The sequence below is a fragment of the Phaethon lepturus genome, unplaced genomic scaffold (genome assembly GCF_000687285.1).
Source record: "Phaethon lepturus isolate BGI_N335 unplaced genomic scaffold, ASM68728v1 scaffold17323, whole genome shotgun sequence".
NCBI lineage: Eukaryota > Metazoa > Chordata > Aves > Phaethontiformes > Phaethontidae > Phaethon > Phaethon lepturus.
This window is the reverse complement of record NW_010529894.1, coordinates 14,905-31,030: the sequence shown is the minus strand read 5'-3', so window position 1 is coordinate 31,030 and position 16,126 is coordinate 14,905. Positions and strand designations below refer to the sequence as shown.

Below are 16,126 nucleotides of genomic sequence, written 5' to 3'. Positions count from 1 at the left end.
TTCCCTCTCTCCATCTCCCCCCATCTGATGGGGAACCACTGTCTTTAAAGAACTGACTCGGTATTGAATTTGCTGGACCTCTACTGTTGTTTCACTAGTATCATGTCTGCTTATTACCTATTCCCACTTGCATAAATTTGTAATTGAGTATATGAAAAGAATAAAATTAATTATCATAAGCATTTTGAAGTTGGCCTGCCACATTTCTCTAATTATAAAAGTAGCTAGTGACTAAGAGTGTTCCTTTCTATTTAATGTAAACCAGTAATCTAAATGCATTTCTGGAAAGTTCAGGTGAGATAGGTTTTTCTTTGCTATAAAGTTACAGTGACATTCACCATATAAAGGTGATAGCGCTCTGAAACCTAGATTAAAAAGCAGGGTAAAGTAAATAAAGTAACAAAGCTGGCTTCTCTCTACAATGTTTGAAAATGCAGTATTTATATTTTTGGAACATTGAATTTTATCTTGGCCCTATGGTTTCTACATTCCTTATGGTTACTGATAACAGTTTTTTTTTTTAAATTACTCCTCCTCTTCCACATATGTAATGGAAGAAAAGAAAGCAGTCCTTATTCTCATGTGTTTGAGTCCCAGAGGGTCCAGAAGAAAAAAATACTAATTCTGGTGGTGCCAAATGTTGTTTCAAGGATCATTCAGCTTGTATGAATCCGTGAGCCTTTTTTTCCTGCATCAGGAGTTAGTTCTGGTATATGTTTTCCATATGGGGTGCAGCTGTGCTTCTGTCCTCTTGTAGAAGCCTGCAATTGCATGAAAACAGTGCATTGTTTGGAATTACAGCATAAGCAGGACTTTATTATAGGTAGGATGACATTGTTTCCCGAATGATGGTTGCCTAAGCTTTAGCGTGGTTGGAAATATAGTTAAAATATAACTTGACAGAGAATGAGGTAAAACCATGACTTATACTGAGCACAAGTAAGTAGCAATTGATTGTTGTAAGCAGCATGAATGGTTGTTTGAAGAATTCAAAGAGAAACCTTTGCTACCTCCCTGGTCACGGTGATATACGCTTTACGTCCTTACACTTGTTAGAAGGGATTGTGTATGGCAGGTCTAAATCTTGGAGTTCTACTCTGGAAACTGTTGTGGGCCAGTGATCAAAGCTGAGGATATCAAAGGCCCAGATTTCATTTTCTGCTTAGTCTCGTGAATTTGATCTCACATTTCCCACTGTCCACACTATTAGACTGGGAGTGTTCTAGCAATGCTCCACCATCGGCATTGAGGGGACGTACTACTGAGCTGAAGGAACTGTCAGTCCAAGTCAGCGTTCAGCACTGAGCTACACAATGGTGACAAAGCTGAACTGCTTCTGGATGTAAAGGCTAGGAATATAGCTGCATAAAGGGCTTGAAAGATAAAACCACAGCAGTACACCTTTTTAATGTACACCAAATACATTTTTAGTGTACACAAGAGTTGGACAATATATTTGAGACTCGTGATTTGGACTTGTATATCTAAATTACTCTGTGAACTGAGAATTTGCTAAGTATTCTCTTGATTAATATTTTTAGTGAAATTATTAAAGTGTGTTCTAATTTAAGTAATACTAACTTCCTCTTTCAATCAGGATCCAGCAGAGAAGAAATAACAGAACATTGGAACTGGTTGGAACACAATGTTATGAAGACTTTATCAGTATTTGATTCAAATGAAGATATTACAAGCTTTGTCCAGGGAAAGATAAGAGTAAGTAACAGGCACATGACATAATTGGGAAAGGCTAAGTATTTTTTTTTCCCCTAAATGTACATGAATAATGTGTCCTCTTTAGAATATCGAAGGACAGCATTCTAATACTACATGCTTCTGATTGAGTAGTATGTGGCTGTTAACTTCAGCACACTCCATTGGTCCTGTTTATGTGCCCCACAGTTAAGTAAGGTTGTTTGACATAAACTCTTCTTGTTAAATGATACACCAGATACCTTTAGATAGTGGTCTAAAACTGTTGCTAAATTATTTCACAATGATGTTACTAATGCCTTGGAAGTATATGGTATATTTTTGTGAAGGTGCAACAGTGCACTTTATATGTATGCTAAATATTTAGCCCAGGAGTTCTTGTGATTAAGTGAGGAAAATACATCTATTTTGGAAGAGGAGACCTGGGAATGTGTGTCTTGCCTAAGTTGTGTGGGAAACTTGGTGGATGAGTCTGAAATAGCATGTTTGATTTGTGACCTATGTTTTGATCCTCAGACCATTCTTGTTCTAAAACATACTGTGCTGTTAGAGGAATGCTACACTGTATGTATGCAGGTGCATACATATATATGACACCCACTCATATGGATGCTTATATAAAGTAACTAGTCTTTTGTTTTAGGGTTTGATTGCTGAAGAGGGAAAAGGTTCTTTTGTGAAAGAAGAAGATCCTGAGAAGTTTCGTGAAGGTCTTATGAAGTTTGAAAAGTGTTTCGGATTACCAGAGCAGGAGAAGTTGGTTACGTATTACTCATGCAGTTATTGGAAGGGCAGAGTGCCCTGTCAAGGATGGCTTTATCTTAGTACCAACTTCCTTAGCTTTTACTCATTTTTGCTGGGAGCAGAAAGTAAGTAAGCTTCTATACTAAGCGTAGTCCCTTCACATGTTACTGTTTATCTTTCAGATTTGGAAGAATTCTTCCTGTGTCCTAAGGGAACTATTTTGCCATGTAAGCAAATGTCAACACAGAATAGCAAAAAATGCAAACGTAAAATACTTTATGGAAGTGAATACATTTGTGTAGCTTACTCCACAATGTCCATTAGTTTTCTTCCTCTATATAAGCTTCAGAGTGAAGGCAGATCTGTTATAGTTGGCTGTAACTAAAGGTTGTCCGTCATCTTTAGTTCATGTTGCATATTAATTTAGTCTGTGAGGATTACAGTTACTTCTTCACACACAGACTTAGTATTTCACAAGGGTGCACTACACACTGGTGATAATTGCACATATCTTTTTTTTCCCCTGTTTGAGATGCTCAGACAAATGCCTCTAATAGTGTGAGCTATAACTGTATTTACATGAAAATTAGAAAGCGTAAAGAACGTCGGATCCTTTCTAAGCTAATTTTCATTTGTATTGGGAAGTGTCATAGCTAATGGGCATGGTTCCTCTAAATGCCCATACTTGTTTGATTTACTCTAAGAAGCCCTACTGGTAAACTGTTAAAGTGAGGTATCTTATATGATGGTGTTTGTTTGCAATTTGCAGTTTGACGTGAGAGCGAGGAAAAGGTGATGTAAGCTTGTATTTTCATACATGGTGTGTCTTTAATGTTTTTCTTTCTATAAAATTCTTTCTAATGGAATTATTTTATAGGAATTGTGAAGAGCATATTTTTTGTGCTTGTGAGTTTGTAGCCTTTTTCAAATGTGCTATGATTTAACTATATTGCTTAATTATATTTTATTATTGCTGTCGACTAGTACTTTTCTTTTTTTAATACGAGGGTAGCAGCTAATGAGAAGTTACTCACATCTGCTTATATTTGTATTTTCAGTAAAACTTATTATCTCCTGGGATGAAATATCAAAACTTGAGAAGACTTCCAATGTGATTCTGACAGAGAGCATTCATGTGTGCTCCCGTGGGGAAGATCATTATTTTTCCATGTTTTTGCACATTAGTGAAACATTCCTTCTCATGGAGCAGCTGGCAAACTATGCTGTTAGGAGACTTTTTGACAAGGAGACATTTGAAAATGACCTAGTCCTTCATGATCCCCTGCAGATCACCAAGAGGTAATATGCTAGAGTCTACCTGCTCTGGGCCCACTACTTTTTAGGCAAAGGGGAAGAGAATCCTTGTCTCAAGGAGATATGTAAATGTCAGCAAAGCTGGTGTTCTCTTAAACAAGTGGTTCATTAAAATTTGGGATCAAAGCAATGTGAGACATTGTAATTTATTGTTACTTTGCAGTATCAAAAGTCCATGTGAAGGCGTGAAGTGATCAAACCTTCAGAGCTTGTCTTCCACTATAGGGTTTATAGTACTTGGATTTTTTTAAAAGGCGTTCTAGCATTTCGGATTAGAAAATGAAGAACGAAGCTGCAATGTCTGCAAAGAGACCTGATGAAGAAGAAGAAGGTGGAGAATAAATAATTTCATAAACATGCATAAATAATAACTGCATGGCTTTTCTGCCACTGGACATGGATGCTAAGATCAATGAGTTGCAGATGGGTGCATGGCTTTGCTTATTTACGGCAGTATTTTAGGCAGTGGGAAAGATGTGTAGGCAAGTAACCTGATGGTTAGGGTCCTTCCTTCTCAAGGAAGGTGTATGATTACTCCTTGCAGTAATTTTATGGTTTCTTTTCAGTTCTGGTTTCTGTTGAAGCAAATTTTGCCTTTTCCTCAGAGAACTGCCCAAATTCTCAGTCAAATGTTCAGGTTTTGATCTGTGGACCACAGCTATTTACTGTGAAAAGTAATCAGGAAAAGCAAGTCAGTTGTTTGTTAGGTAATTGAAATTCGCATAAAGGGACTAAATCTTTGTTGGGAAATGTCACCTACCTGCAGATCAGAAATTATGATAAAGCATTTTTCTAATAATTGTTCCTACTTAAAGCTCCATGCACCTATGATTCAAGAAAGAAAAAAGCTATTTAATTTTATAGTACACTGATGATAAAACCTATTTTAGGTTGTATTTCCTGGGTAATTGATACCTCAGTTTGGTAGCAATGCTGGAGAGGGATGTTGCTCTACAACCAAAACATTGTTTCTGGCTGCAATTACCTGTGAAGAATTAGCCCATGGCATGTGTTTACAACATAAGTTATATTTCTGGCTAATTAACCCTCTGTCAAGCCAAAACTTGTTTTAGGTTTAAATGGACTATTCTGATGGGTGGAGAAACAGAGCGGATGAGGCTATTAGTATGTTTTTCTGCACTACCTACAGGCCTGATTCAGCAAAGTGCTTTACTGTGTAGAACATGCTTGAATCTATTCCTGTTTAGTGAAGTATTTAAGTGTTTTGTTAAGTGAGTGCATGTAGTTAGGTGGGGTCCTGCCCTTTGTTGCCTCTTCGGGTGAAACATTGAATGCTCCAGATCGACCCCATGGATTATGGGAGAGCGTGATGTTTTACTGTCTTTTCCCAAGGTATTTTTAACTTTTGTATTTGTAAAGACATTTTAAACTTACCTATTTTTTTTTTCTCTCTCCTCCCCTGTTTTTTGTTTTGTTTTTAATCTAGAGGCCTGGAGAGCCGTGCCCACAGTAAGCAGTTTAGCGCATTCTTCAGGCTACCCAAAGAAGAGACCTTGAAGGAAGTTCATGAGTGCTTTTTATGGGTTCCTTTCAGTCATTACAACACCCACGGGAAAATGTGCATTTCGGAAAACTACATCTGCTTTGCTAGCCAGGATGGCAGCCTGTGCAGTGTAATCATTCCATTAAGAGAGGTAATGCAAACTCCAGAGCCAGTTATACCAGAAGTTTTGCACTTGTGTAGTTTAATGCCATTTTAGCAGATTTTCATTAGAATCTGCTTACTTTACATGATGTCGTAGATTTCCCCCTACCTTGGATACTGCGTGTAGGAATTCTATTTGTAGGTTTATAGAACTGCTTTCATGTTTCAGCTTTGTTCCCTGTATCCCCTTTCCCTTTTCTGTTCTGTTCCCAGATTTCTATGCCTGGGAACAGAATCCAAATTTTTTGATACTTTTTTTAAAATGAACAAGCTTATGCTTAATGCTTGACGTTAGGTTAATGAGAGATCCTCAAGACAAAAAGTAAAGAATTGGAAGGGGTAGAGGATCTTGAAGATTAGTAATTGCTCTGCCGTGTTTCTTTCTTAGCTCAGTAGTGCAATTCTTTTTGCAGCAGTTGAGCAGTGCTGTCTGTTGAAAAGTCTGTAGGAAAATCCATTGGCAGTTGTCAGTGGTCAAGTATCAATGCCATTACAGCTGATAGTCTCAACAGACTGCATAAGAAACACATTGTAAAGGACACAGTGTTCATATTTCTATAGAGTACTATAGCCAGACTGTGGAATAACTTCTGGAAAAAAAACCCAAATCCTTCTCCATCCCTCTCTTGGCTTCATGTAATCTGGGACATTCTCACATTCCGGTCTTCTAGTGTTAAAAGCTTTTCATTAGCACCCAGACGTATTTCACAATAGGCTAAAAAATAACCAGGTTCTGTAATTGCGTGTGTACATACTGCCTGACATAAGACACCTGACATAGGGGGGTGAGCTGAGCTAATTTCAGCAATACACTTGATGTTCCCCACCCAGATAAAGCAATTTATTTGATTGTCTTTAAGTAGTCCTGCAAACAATAAAGACTTCTATAACCGGTGAAAAACAAGAAGAGGCTGTGTGAAAGGAACTGACTCTAAATTTATTCTTGTGGATTGTCAGGCCCACAGTATTTGTTCTGCAGTACTGCAGAGTTACTTTATTTCAGTTGGTCTTTCATTCTTTACCTATAACAATGTAAAAGCATCTGCAATGGCAGTCAGTCTAGCTATTCATGATTGCCTTACTTGTATTTGCATTATTAAAGTGTATTAAATGCTCTAATCTGTAACTGTTCCATCATGGCAATTAAAATCAGCTCCAGCTGTCATGTGTTATGACAGCTGTCTTTGAAGGGTATTCTCAGTGGAAATTCGTTCTTGTGAAAAGTGCTTCATTTGATTACTTGCAAAAGCCATGTTTTGTCTGCTTTTGGATGGTAAGAAAAAAAGTAACAGCTTCAGCAGGTAAAAGGAGGCAAGATTTTCAGATAAGCTCAGCACTCAAAGCTGGAAAAACCTTTTCAAAGATTTTTGGTACTCTGAAAAATCTATCACATAATACATATTACCTTGTGCTCCAGACCCATGAGCTTTCAAAGTAGTTGAAATTACGTTACTAATTCTGCTTGTGTGGTGCTTCATACTACTGTTTCACATACACAGGTTTTCTCTTTTAGAAGTAGACTGGTAAAATTTCTTGCCTAATTTATGTATCCTTGCTGCTGTAGGTCACAGGGGTGGATAAGGCAGATCCAGCCAACAGAGGAGTCAGCATTAGCACCAAAGGAAAAACAGCTTTTCGTTTCACAGAGGTTGGAGATTTCGAACAGCTTGTCTCAAAGCTCAGAATGAAATGCAATACGACTTCAAGTCCTCAACACATCATAAGTACAGAGGTAACTGCTCTGCTAATTCTAATTTCTTAGTACTTGTTCCTAGGAATAAGATTGTGTAGTCTTACTAAGGGTCTACGTGTGGTCAGTGTTTTGCTGTGTAATGTGATATGTTTGTATTTAAGTCTGAATCTAGACACAAGATGGGTAACAATGTCTGCTGTACCTCTAGATTTCAAGTTGTCTAAAGATATTTTTTTTCTCTTTAAAAATCATGTTCCTATCTCTTGCATTGAGACACTTCACATTAGAATAGAAGTCCACCAGTCTGTTGTAAAATCATGTGTAGCTATGTTGGTTTTTGCCAGCTGACTATTTGACTTCGGAAGTTGGAGGAATGATTGTAACGTTGTTTCTAGATGTGAAAGAAATCTGTATGAGTAGTTTCATTAATGAGAAACAAGAGAGCAATGACAGAACATCCCCAACAAGCATTACTTACTATAGTTGTTGTATCTCTTCCCTGAAGATTTTCACCTGAAAAAAAATTAAATAGACAGCTGGAGTAACCTCTAAAGTGACAGTTGTAAGAGTGGAGAAGCGTACAAATAAATGCCTTTTGGTAGAAAATAATCAGCGTATCAGCTAAATCTTCACCTTGAGATTTTGATTCTTAAGGGTTAAAAGGCAAAAATGAGTAATAAAAGCAAGATAGTTTGATATCAGCAGAAATGCTCAGCTGATAATGGTATAGGACAGCCCTGGGAGATCTGAGTGCTAAGGTCTGGTGCTGAGGGGCATTCCCTTTTAGATTGGGTTATATCTGCGTTATTTTGACATACCATGCTAAGTCATGTGCCTCTGGTTTTCAGGTGTGGAAAAATAAATAACTCTCTGGCCATATGAAAGAGAATGTGTTAAACAATGGTGCTACTGTGAATGCATTCTGTTTTGGGTTCTCTTACTTTCTTTTCCATCAGGTTTTGAAGAACAATCCAGGTTCTAATGCTGGTTTTTAAACGCTTTCAGCATTTCTGTACAGTTCAGTATATGGCTCCATTTAAATGAATGCTTTTCTTTTGACTTCAGTGGTGATGGATGGTCAGATCTCCCTATCTATTGCAGTTCTCATTATGAATATTTTTCCTTTCATAATTAAGTTTTTGACTGTAGAGATGGATTTTTTTTCCAAGTGTAGCCTCCTGAAAGCCCAGCTGTACAGAGCAGGGATTGCTGTTTTTCATTTATTTTGGAAGTCTGTATCTGGTACCTGTAACTTAATATAATTAACAATGATGGTCTAGAAACAAAATGGTTTCTGGTAGCAATGTTGCTTCTTGAAAGATTGTTTGGCATTTATAACTACCACTGTTAATTTTTTTTTTTTTCAAGGTTGCAGCTAGTTCTGCCTCTGACAGCCCAAAGGATTTTGATGGGGGACCGTCAAAGATGGGTCAGAGAGATAACAGCAAAACTGTCAGTACAGAAGCTCTAATGACTGTCTACCATCCTCAGGATGCTGAGAATCTAGACTCTAAAATGGTAAGGGATAAAATGGCCAACAGTTTTTGGAATCTAACTGGAAAGGACTGAAGTATATTCAAAATGTATTCAAGCAAGGCTGCTGATTTCCTTTGGGGCTTTGCCAATCTTCTTTCATTTGCATTTTCTCTATTTGGAGTCCACAGGGTGATTCTTCATGGCTCCGTTAAATTTTCTGGCATCTTGTTTAATAATGATTATCTTCATGAAGCTAATTCATCCTGCTTTTCTACCCCTAAGGAACAGCTGGCTGTTTGTTTTGTGATAGTGAGCATGTTTCATATCTATCTGAATTGTCAAGATACAAAGTCACTACAAACTCTTTGGGAGCAAGGAGAATGTTATCAAGGAATTGACTTAATTTCTTCCTTGCTTCATTCTTTTGCACTTCTTCTAACAAAGTTATGGTCTGGAGAATGTTTCTTTAATTGTTTTTGCATTAGGACATCCTATTTTTGCTTCTCCATAGTGTGTGCAAGAAGGCAGAAATGTTTTGTTTTAAAATTAAGTCTTTCAGCAGAACTGGGTAAATTAAGATATGGAATTTTTGATATTAGAAATATCAGAAAATAAACACATTTTGGATAGGAGAAAAGGGAATCCACATTTTTAAGTTCTGCTTTTTATAGTATGTTGAACAAAAGTGGACAAAAACTGCTTTTCCTTTCAGCAGCTTTAATTACCTTAACAATGTAAAATCTTGCTGCTGCATGCACAGAAAATAGAGTGGCAATGCTCACGCTGTCTCAACCTTGGAGCCTTACATGGGTTGGAGCACTTGATCATCAGTTGCTTTGCTTCAGAGAAATTGAATTGTGGTTTAGGTGCATAATCAATAGTTTATTAGTAACCTTGTGCTTTCCAAAGGATCCATTTCACTGTTTCTACTATCTCTGCCTCTTCCTGTTCTGCAGGTGAAATGCCTGTAACATCACTTTTGTCTGAATAGGGAATTTTTGCCAGTTTTCCATTTTGTGAAGCAGGTTTTACTTAACATGGCTGGTCCTACTGAAGTTCAGATGCATACATTGTTATCTTCTATGCTGAAAGAAATTGCTAGTTTGTAAAAACATTGTGTCTGGCTGATAAATATTTGATTAAATGTAAAATTCTGGCATATGGGCATAAATGTTTTCAGCTATTAGTTCCCCTCCTTAATCCAACTAGACTTCATTCTCCTGCAAATTTTCCTGACTATTGGTTTGCTCCTAGTCGGAGCACATGTAAATAAATTGAGGGAAGATTGAGAAACTGTGGGAGAATAATGACAGTGGTGTCATGCCACCCTTCTGTGTCCTTTCCACCATTTATAGCCATTCTGTCCCAAATCTGTCAACGAATATAATGCAACAAAGCATGATGAATCAAAAAAAGGAAGCAACCTGTTTTGCTTGTTGAGTTTCTGTGGGATATTATTTCATCTGTAACAGTTAGTATATTTTTATTGCTGTTAGCAAAGAGGAGTTCATCGACATGTTGAAATCAAAATATGTTAATTTATCAGAGTAATTAAGCAGGTGTCTTGACAGTGAGTTGGCTTTGCCAATAATCTCTTGCTTGATTTCATTGCACCATCATGGCCAAATACTTTTTCACATAGTTTGTTTGTTAGAGCTCTCAAATTAGCACAGAGAAACCTGCCACCACACATAAGCAATCTGAACCTTCTCTTCACCCTATTTTTCCTGGTTGTCTTTTCTATTGCTTTCATTCAATTCCATCTTTTTTTTTTTCTTCTATTGATTTACACTTTACCAAGAAAATGTTACGCTGTTTATCACAAAGCAGCAATAAAAAATGGGATATTTTAAAATTGGCCCAAGTTATGATAAGCAGATTTGTTTGTATGTGTTTATCATACAAACACGTATCTATATATTTACATGGAAATAGCTGAAAAAGAATCTTGCAAGGGGAAGTCTTAATGTGCCTCTGATTTTTTGCCATAGGAATTATATCAAATGTTGAATTTTCTTATCCATTGTGCTGGCAATGCATTTTTGGAATGCCTAGAACTATGGAGAACTGTGATGGTAGAATTTTTCTGCACAGTTGCACCTCACAGTGGTTAGCTGTCTTACTGCTTTATCACTATTCATTCACTCTCTTAAGTCCCTAGTACTTCATGGTCCTTTGATAATACCATAGTTTTTGCTGATGTGGTGTCAAAGTTGCAAATGGTTCAATCTAGAGGTAACAAATAGGGATGTCTACCTATTGATTTAAAAGAAAAAAAGTTTAGCAGAATAGTGAACAATAAAACGTAACAAACAGATGATGATGACTTCATTTAAAATGAAAATCCAGCTTGCATACAGTTATTGCTGTTTACGGGTTGGAATCAGTCTCAAGTGGGAAGTAAGGAAAAAGTTGGAACTTCGGAGTTGGTTGAAAAATGTGAAAGGGAGTGATTGTTCGCTCTCTTAATACAGCGAGAAGGGGGCTTCAAGAGAAGTTAGAAGGTGGCAGGTTTGTCTGGGTTCAGAAAGCACTTTGCAGGGAAAAATCTGCTGCATGTTGTATTCAGAGAGATTGCTTCTGCTGAGGAGGTGGCTGTGCTTTTATTTGCTGGAGGATGGAGGAGGATTTTGCAGATGTTTTCTTGACCCTAGAGTCCTGTGGCACTTGCTGTTGGTTTCTGTCAGATGGGATACTGAATTAGATTTACCTTTTGTCTGATCTGGTACAGACATTCTTGTAATAATATAGTTTAAAGAATAATAGGTCATGTAGGAGATTGCATTGTATGCCAAACTTACACTGTGCAGAGGTTAGATTTTGCTCTGATGTAAATCAGCGTTCGTTCCACATATCAATATGGATGCCAGTGCTGCCATTTCCAGTTTATATGAATATAACTGAGAGAAAAATTTCATTCTGCTCTCTGAAACATGAGGAAAGTCTTCCAGTATACTAAATGCTTGTTGTCTTCTGCCTTTCATAGCTGAAAGAAAAAATGAAAGAACAGTCCTGGAACATCCTCTTTATTGAACGTGGCCATGGTGTCAGTATGTTTCGAACAAAGAAGACTCGAGACCTAGTTGTAAGGGGGATCCCGGAGGCATTAAGAGGAGAGCTCTGGCTGCTTTTCTCAGGTATTGCATAGCAAGTATAATAGATTCATTTTGTGGACTCTACTGTGTGGACGTTCTAGACACACACACACACACACACACACACACTCTCTCTCTCTCTGTTTAGGCTTCGTGTCCAGGATGAGTTTTCTTTTAAACACAAATACATTGTAAGGCGCGCTTGCGCGCGCTCCCTCTCTCCCTCTCTCCCTCTCTCCCTCTCCCTCTCCCTCCCTCCCCCTGGCAGAGGATTTCGCCCCAGTTATCGATCAGCTGCTCTTTGCTGTATGCTGCTGCTTGGTTTAAAGTGACATGTGCAGGAATTGTGGACTTTATAACACATATGGGATCTCTTGCCACAGCTCTGAATGTGCTTTTGTGGCTTTCTTCTGTAGAACACACCTGTGTCAGGGCACTTAACTTGAGGAAATGGAGGCCCAGGGAATTAAGACACTGCTTTACAACACCTCTGTGCACTTTCTGTTCTCGTTCACTGAAACACTTAGAAAAGCAGCAGCAGCCACTGACTTGATCAGGGTCATGCTTCTGTTACCAGACAAATACCTCTGTCTTGGAAGGTCTTGACATAACAGTTATGGAATTAATTAGGTAAAGGTAAATATCAGTCCTTTGCCTAGTTTTTCTAATCTGTTCCCAGCTGTACAAATGGAAAGGTATTGTGTTTGCTAGAAAACTTGGGCAAACTTGTAGGTGAAAGGAAGCTTCCCCCTGTGCCATCCCCCCCAATAAAACAAAAAAGTCAATATCAACTTTATGCTGGAAAGTGACTTAGATTTCTTCCAAGCCTTATTTTATTTCATTTTTTTTGTTTTCATTTCAGAGTAATTCCATTATTTTCAGTAGAATTACTCTGATACATTTACTGCAGTAACATCTGGAGATTCATGAGGTATCTTAGTAGTCACCAAAAATTTTTATACAAATTGCAGACAATCATGTAGATATTTCACCGTTGTCCTGTAATACTGTGCAATACAATGTATTGGCAGGTGCTGTAAATGATATGGCATCCAACCCTGGGTATTACACTGAGCTGGTGGAAAAGTCCTTAGGAACATGCACTTTAGCTACTGATGAAATTGAACGAGATTTACGTCGCTCCTTACCTGAGCATCCTGCTTTTCAAAATGACACAGGAATTTCTGCACTCAGGAGAGTTCTTACAGCTTATGCATACAGGAATCCCCAAATTGGATATTGTCAGGTACAGCAGTTTTGAGACTCTTTGTGTTGGTTGTCTAAATATTAGCTCACGATGGCAAGTATAAGTGGCACCTCATAAAATAAATCACATAAGTGTGTAATGGTTTCTTGCTCGGTGGTTCACTTTGTTTATTTGATCCCAGTATGTAACATGAGTTTTTACATTGTACTCGAATTTGTTGATAAATGCTGTCATGGCCACTTCCTATATACCTTTGCATTCTTACTAGACTTCTAGCACTTTAAAATATTTTTATGCAGTTTAAATACTACGCTCTGTAGTTAATAATATAGAGATAAAAGTCTTATACTGGGTATGGCTGTAGGTTATCCTAGCACTCTAAAAACAAGCTGTAAAGTGCTTTCTGAAATGTAAATTTTAACAAATGACAACAGTTGTGTTTTCACCATCTTTCGTTGTAAATGCTTCCTTTCCTGTTTAAATGTTACAGGCAATGAATATTTTGACATCAGTACTTCTGCTGTATGCTAAAGAGGAGGAAGCATTCTGGCTTTTGGTTGCTGTGTGTGAAAGGATGCTACCCGATTATTTCAATCGTCGAATCATTGGTAACATCCGTCTGTCTTTTTAGCTATCTAGAACTGAATGTAAATGATTATTCATTAAGAACAAATGTGAGGAATGAGCTGAAGGCTGAACAGTGGAGAGAAACTGTTGTATTTGGTTCAGTATTGTGAAATAAAAATGGAAGTTACAGAGAACATCCCAAGACTCCTCCTTAAGCAGCAATGGATATGATTTTCAGATATTGTCATTACTCTAGGCATAACTACTCATGGAGTAGCCAATTAGACTATTATACTGTTCTTTTGGAATTATAACTGCAATTCATACTATTTATTTGAAACTTAGTCAGCTTAAATAAAGGAAAAATAGTTACTTCAGGTCCAGACTTAGTCTTTGATCTCATACTCAGTACTTGCAGGTATATATGCTAGAAGGAAAATCGTATGTGAAGCTTCTCTCTAACTGCAGAGAGTGTGTATCTGCTATCAGGAGAATCACTGGAAGTAGCCACGCACCACAAAAGTGCTTTATGGCATGCAGCAAGGCTCTGGACCCATGCACAGAGTGCATAGCTTCCAGCGTAGGGGATGAAGCCAATGGTTCCGTGCAGCTAGGCCTGCGTTTGCTTTTACAACAAAGTTGCATGAGAACAGGAACTTTATTTCTGGCCGGTGCTCTGAGAAAAGTATGCTTCTCTGTATTAAGACTTGGGTGGTGGTTTTGTTATCCTTTCCCTGCAGGTGCCTTGGTAGATCAGGCAGTGTTTGAGGAGCTCATCAGAGTTCATCTGCCTCAGTTGACAGACCACATGACGGACATGACTTTTTTCTCCTCGGTCTCTCTCTCCTGGTTCCTTACCCTTTTTATCAGCGTGCTGCCTATTGAAAGTGCAGTCAATGTGGTGGACTGTTTCTTCTATGATGGAATAAAGGCAATCTTGCAGCTGGGTCTCGCAGTGCTGGAATACAACATGGAGAAGTTGCTGACTTGCAAGGATGATGCAGAAGCAGTCACTGTTCTCAACAGGTATAAGTGTAACTGTTATTCTTAGGGGCTGCATAGCAGCTGCTATAATTACAAATAGCCAAGTCATTCTGGGGCAGCTTTGAAGACATGTCCCAAGATTTGCAAAGGCTTCAGAGGAATTAAGTGTTCATCTCAGGCCAAAATTCTGGAAGGGGTGGCTCTAAAGTGTGCCTGGATCCTCTGAAAATCCCATCCTCCGTTAAAGTTCTTCTATAACCAGTGCCATTTGTGTATTTTAAAATAAAAAGCGATGTGTTTTTTGCCTGGAATTCATATGACTTATAGAAGGTGGCTTTTCTTAATGATGAGGTAATCTGGAGCACACTAAGACTGTTTTGAACAGTTCAGGCGTCAACTTACTGACAACACATTCTACAGCTCAGTTCTTGTAGTTTAGGCTACTGCTTTCTCTGCTGCTGACAGCTTAAAACAGAAATAAGACCAAAAAAATGCAATGAGGACAATCATGACCAGGTGTTTGTTCTATATTAGCAGTTGAAGAATAAATTCAAATATGCAGTATAACGTGCATCTTAAACTGATGTATTGCAAACAAAACTTGCACAGTTTTTGCTTCACAACTGACCTAAATTCTGTTCTTGCTGCTGTGATTGTGTATCGTGGAGTATTAAAACAGCAAAATGACTGTGCTATAGGAGAAACCAAATTATGACTGTTAAGAACTGATAATAAGAATTTCCTTTTAATAAGGCTTCTAAATGTTGCATGCTTGAATAGGGTAGGAGCTACAGAATTTATGAGGAGAGTGTTATTATACGAGACTATACAGCCTGGTATTTATTCTAAAACCTAGCTGTACTCATTTAAATATTTAACACTTAAAAAACCTAACAGTAAGAGGACATTCACCCAATTTAAGTATATTAAAATTTAAAATCGAGATGTGGTGAAATTTTAATTTTCGCTTGAACTAAACAAGCTGCTGTTTCCACTTGACACCCAAGATTTTGGTGATTATTATGAACTCCTTTTGAACCCTTGCTTTCAACATTTTACCTGGCTGTAACACTTCTGTTGCACAGTTAATCCAGCCTGCAGCGTGCTGGTGTATTTAAAAAAATCATTACAGTAGTTTGCTTCTCCTCAAGAAAAAGGAAGCTATCAGTCCATAGATACTGTGTTCCTTGATGTTGGCAAAGGAATTGGCCAGCCTCCATGGTGGATCTGTTTAGGCTGGTTATGTAGGTATGATGAATAGGTGCAGATCAGGTGTGTCTTGGCTTATGCATCTGAGGGAATTAAGATTGCCTCGGTCACAGTTCAGGACAAGCCTCTTTTCCTCTCTCCCAGTTATGTAGTACAACCTTGCTAGACGGATTAGAGAACCGGGGAATGCAGAGTGGAAGGGACCTTGGCAAGTCTGTAGTCTTAATTTCCCACTCAGAAGAGGATTACTGCAAGCACTAGATCACATCAGCCATGTTATTGTCTAGCTGGGTCTTAAAAACTCCCAAGGCTAGAAGCTCTGCAGCCTTCTCTGGGTAGCCAGTTCCCATGTTTGCATATCTTTGTTACTATTACAATGTATTTGTGCTACTCATATTGATATTCTTTGCTATTTGCCATTCTCTGCGCACTTTTTCTTAAGCAGATGCTGATGTTAT

General features: G+C 38.0%; 1 protein-coding gene across 1 annotated transcript in view; it reads left to right on the top strand.

Moving 5' to 3' along the window:
* Positions 1–16,126, top strand: part of TBC1D8B (TBC1 domain family, member 8B (with GRAM domain)) — a gene marked incomplete at its 5' end in the record, with an annotated part of 27,552 nt that overhangs the window by 2,403 nt on the left and 9,023 nt on the right. The window contains 10 exons of the mRNA XM_010284085.1: positions 1,598–1,716; positions 2,357–2,582; positions 3,516–3,756; positions 5,219–5,426; positions 7,002–7,169; positions 8,499–8,648; positions 11,593–11,743; positions 12,733–12,947; positions 13,399–13,516; positions 14,216–14,501. Of these exons, the coding sequence (XP_010282387.1) occupies positions 1,598–1,716; positions 2,357–2,582; positions 3,516–3,756; positions 5,219–5,426; positions 7,002–7,169; positions 8,499–8,648; positions 11,593–11,743; positions 12,733–12,947; positions 13,399–13,516; positions 14,216–14,501 (1,882 nt within the window). The remainder of the gene's footprint in view (positions 1–1,597; positions 1,717–2,356; positions 2,583–3,515; positions 3,757–5,218; positions 5,427–7,001; positions 7,170–8,498; positions 8,649–11,592; positions 11,744–12,732; positions 12,948–13,398; positions 13,517–14,215; positions 14,502–16,126) is intronic.